The sequence below is a fragment of the Geospiza fortis genome, unplaced genomic scaffold, assembly GCF_000277835.1.
Source record: "Geospiza fortis unplaced genomic scaffold, GeoFor_1.0 scaffold188, whole genome shotgun sequence".
Lineage (NCBI taxonomy): Eukaryota > Metazoa > Chordata > Aves > Passeriformes > Thraupidae > Geospiza > Geospiza fortis.
In genome coordinates this window covers 1,776,789-1,780,781 of record NW_005054337.1, presented here as the reverse complement: position 1 = coordinate 1,780,781, position 3,993 = coordinate 1,776,789, and the positions used below count along the sequence as shown (strand labels likewise).

General features: G+C 59.2%; 1 protein-coding gene across 1 annotated transcript in view; it reads left to right on the top strand.

Annotated features, from left to right (window-relative positions):
• Positions 1–1,751: 1,751 nt before the first annotated feature.
• CUNH20orf204 (chromosome unknown C20orf204 homolog) overlaps positions 1,752–3,993 on the top strand; it is a 4,753-nt gene continuing 2,511 nt past the window's right edge. Inside the window, exons 1-4 of the mRNA XM_031058049.1 lie at positions 1,752–1,802; positions 2,700–2,834; positions 3,080–3,142; positions 3,239–3,391. Coding sequence (XP_030913909.1) covers positions 1,752–1,802; positions 2,700–2,834; positions 3,080–3,142; positions 3,239–3,391 — 402 coding nt within the window. The remainder of the gene's footprint in view (positions 1,803–2,699; positions 2,835–3,079; positions 3,143–3,238; positions 3,392–3,993) is intronic.

The window sequence follows — 3,993 nt, the reverse complement described above, 5'->3', positions numbered from 1 at the left end:
AGGGATGGGGCCAGAGCACTTGGGAAAGGGCTTGGAGCAGTTGGAATGGGGCTGGGCTGGATCCAAATGGGGCTTTGTTCCATCGCGACCCCTCTAAGGATCTGAGCTGGGACTCCGTGAGGAAGGGGCTGGGATCTGGCCGGGGAAGCTGGTCCAGCTGGGATCAGGCTGCTGGGTCTGGGATGAGGCTTAGACCATCGACACCTCGATGGGGCTTGGATCTGGCTGGTCCTGAGGTAGAGAGGGTCTGTCCTTGGAGGGTCTGTCCCTGCCTTGGGGCTCTGGGAGGTGACAGAGTCCCTTTGGGTAGGAGGGACTCGGGGACAGTCTGGCTGGAAGGACCTGGTGACCCCGGTGGGGTTCCCTGGTACTGTCATGAGTGCCAGCAGGAGCTGCTCTATCAACAATGGTGATTCCCCTTATCTCCTCGTATTTGCTGGAGGATTAGAGTGAGGATGAGATTAGCTGTGCCTGTCCTGCACCCACGCTTCCCAAGGCTGCTCCTTCACTGCCAGCTCTCCCCTAGGAAGGGATGTGCCACTTGCCTGTAGCTTGCTGCTGTGGGATGGGGGTGAAGGCAGAAGGAATAACCCTAAATCAGCTGCTGAACTTGTTCTCCTCCATCCTGAAAGGGGAGAAGTCAGGAGCAGGATTTGCCACCTCAGTGTCCCTGCATCCCTCTCTTGTCACTGCTGCTTTCCTGCTTTCCATGGTGGGGGGAAGCACCTACAGCACCTGCTGACCTCCTGCCCTGGCTGTTCCCTGGCCTGCTCTGCACTTCCTTCTGGGCTGGACACTGAGCCCAGCCTTGTCTTGGAATGCTGGAAATGGTGTGCTTTCTCCTGAAACTGGGTTCCAGTTGTTTAATAAACCACTTCAGGGAAGTAATTCCCATTTTCTTGGTAAAATTGCACCGCCTTGCCTTCCTGGCAGAGGAGACCTCTGGAGAGCAACCCTTAGACTTTGGCCAGGGTGTCCTCATGGAAGCAGTGCTCTCCTTTGATTATACCCTCAGCTCTCTGCTTAATCACCTCTGGGGCCAGATCTCTCAGTGGTTTGCAGGGAGCAAAGCCAGCAGCACAAGGAGGCTTTTCCCTGCCCTTCCCAGCTCCCAAATAGAGCTCAGCACAGCTCTGCTGGAAGGTCTGTGGTGATTAGGGATGCTGAAGAGCCCAGTGGGGTTTCTACTGGTTGTACCTGGGTTTGCTCCTCTCTTTGCACGTGCTCCAAGGTGGTGGTTGTGTCCATGTGTTCCCAGAAGTGTGCTGTGTTGAGTTTTGCCTCATGTTAAGCCTCCATCACTCCCATTGAGCTGCAAGAGGATGGGAAAAGGTTTCCTCACCCTTTTGGAGCCAGGTCCAGCCCAGGATTGAGTAGGGAGCACAGAGCAGGTGTGGATTTTACAAACAAACCCCCCCAGGTTCTCACCAAAGAGGACAGATGGAGTGTGCCTGGGCTTGGAATTCAGTGAGGGAAATCCTTATGGCTTCTTGGAGCAGAAGAGCAAGTGCAGAGGTGCTGGGGAAGGCAGTGACCCCTGAGCTGAGGTGGGGAGCAGCGGGCAGAGCTGCAGGCAGAGCTGTGGCCCCTTCCCCCTCGCTTTGGCCGCAGCACAGGGCTTGCATAGCTGGAAGGAGCTGAGCTGCTTTCTGCCTGCCCAGACCTGACACCTGCAGCATGAGGGTTGTTTGGGAGGGGGGTGTGTTTGGGGGGGACTTTTCCTGAAAATGTGAAATGACAGAAATGCCAGGATGGGGCCCCAGGGCTGTGCCATCCCTCAGAATGTGGAGACGTGTCGAGCTGTTGGGTTCCTTTCCTGGAACAAACTTTGAGCTCCCCATCCTCACTCTGCTGCTGCTGGGCTGCTCAAATATCCCCAGTCCTGGTCACTTGAGCTTGTGCTGGCTTTTCTTCAAAGCTGTGGGAATCATCCCTGCCTCGGAGGGTCCATCCACCCCTCCCTGTGCCCCTCTGCCAGCTCAGGTGTCAGCCCCTGGGGTTCCCCGCTCTGCATGGGCCAGCACGGGGCTGCTGGAGGTTTGGAGCCAGGAGCTCAGAGGCAGCTGGGATGTGCTGGGAGAGCAGATGCTTGTGCTGCTTGTGGTGAAGGCCCCCAGGCCTGGGATGAGCCTGAGCTGCAAGGGAGGTGGGAAAATGCTGTATTACAGAGGTGTGGGAGCATCCTTTTGAGGGTTTTTGGATCCGTTTGAGCTGTGGATGTTGCTGGTGGGGACCAGACAGCTCCTGCCTCCAGCTCCTCTCCAAGGAGCCCAGCACCTCCCTCTCTGCCCCCCTTGGGTTTTGGCACTTGAGGCTCTCTGGCCTTGAAATGGCACAAAGTGGGGATCTAGTGGAGCCATGTTGGGGCAGAGAGCTCAGGGATGAGCCCCACAGACTGACACAGGCCCCTGGCATAGCTCTGTGCCATGAACCCACCTGCTGGCGTCAGACAGAGCTCTGTGTGTGCCATGGGCAGCGCTGCTGGGCTGGGCTCGGGCTGGAGCAGTTTCCCGAGGGTTTTGCCCCAAGGGATGATGGCTCATCTGGGAGGATGTTCTTGGGGAGAGGAGACAGCTGAGGCTCCTCCATCTCATGTTGCATCTTCAGGTACAGGTCCAGTGGAGCTTCTGCCTAGGGGTTGAAGGCAGAGCCCAGGACATCCTGTAATCCCCAGCTGACTGTGAGCCCTTCCCTGGCAGATTTTCCCCCGGGTGCTGTCCTGTGCTGTTCTGCTGCTCCTGCTGGTGGCCGTGCTGAGCAGAGGCAGGAGGTGCAGCATCGCCAAGATCCTGCGGCAGTACCGTGCAGTCATCTTCCATGAGCTCCAGAACCTGGTGAGCCGAGGCAGGGCTCGCTCTGCCGGGGGCCAGCCCTGGCCTGGGAATGCTGCTGGGCTGGATGCAGCCCTGAGGAGGGATGTGGGGAGGGAACCTTCATGTGGAGCCGGCTGCTTTGCCAGCAGCGTTGGGGTTTGTTGTTTAAATGGGAGATTGCGGTTGTGTTTAAATGGGGGATCCTTGCTCCAAGTGGGAGGCACTGATCCTGTGAGAGGCTGGATGTTCTTGCTTCATTTCTGCAGAGGAACCTGACTGGGTCGGTGTACAGGAGCGGGAGGGCCGGGCCCGCTTGCCGTTCGGACAAGGTGAGCACAGAGGGACCCGGGGCTGGGGCATGGCGTGGGCTGAGCCCCCAGGGAGCCACGGAGCCTCCCTCCCTGCCCTGTGCTTCTCCTCTGCAGGACCAGAAGATCCTGCTGTCCATCTACAACATCAGCATGTCCCTGCGGGAGGCGGGGGCCGGCACCCTGCAGGGCCCCGAGGAGCTGGCGGTCTGGAGGGTGGCCAGGAACACCAACACTGTGCTCCGGGAGAACTGCAGGAAAATCAGCAAGGTAGGAAGCCCTCTGCTTCCCAGCCAGGTCAGCGGCTCCCAGTTCCCAGGGCTGTGGGCAGAGCCTGCCTTGTCCGTGCTCTCCTGGCTGCCCATGAGGAGTCTCCAGGCTCTGCCTGCTTTGCTCTGGGAGCTGGGGAGTGCTGATGGCACATCCACCCCTGGGGGCTTCAGAATAGCCAGGGGAGGGAGGTTGTGTTGTGGCAGTGTGGGCCAGGCTGGTGGGGTTTTACCTCTGGCTCCCAAGTGGGTTTTTCCACATGTGCCGCGATGCCATGGCTGAGGGAACACAGGGCCTTGTCCTGGTGGGATGCTCACCCTGTGGGTGCATTCACCCTGTCCTGCTCTTGCTCCTGAGTGCTCACGGGCAAGAATTGGGATTTCTCCCCTAAGGGCTGGTCTGGGTTCCTCAGGCATCTCCAAGGCTCTGCTGGGGAATCCTATCCAGGGGATCCCTATAGCAGCACCAGCAGTTCACCAACCAACAGGGAAAACCAAGGGCAGTGGAGCGCCAGCTCCCAGCTCTGCCTGACCCTGGCACAGGGCTGGGACTGTCCTCCCTGCCACTGCTGGGGACATTGGCTGGGGGGCGCCCCGCCCTGG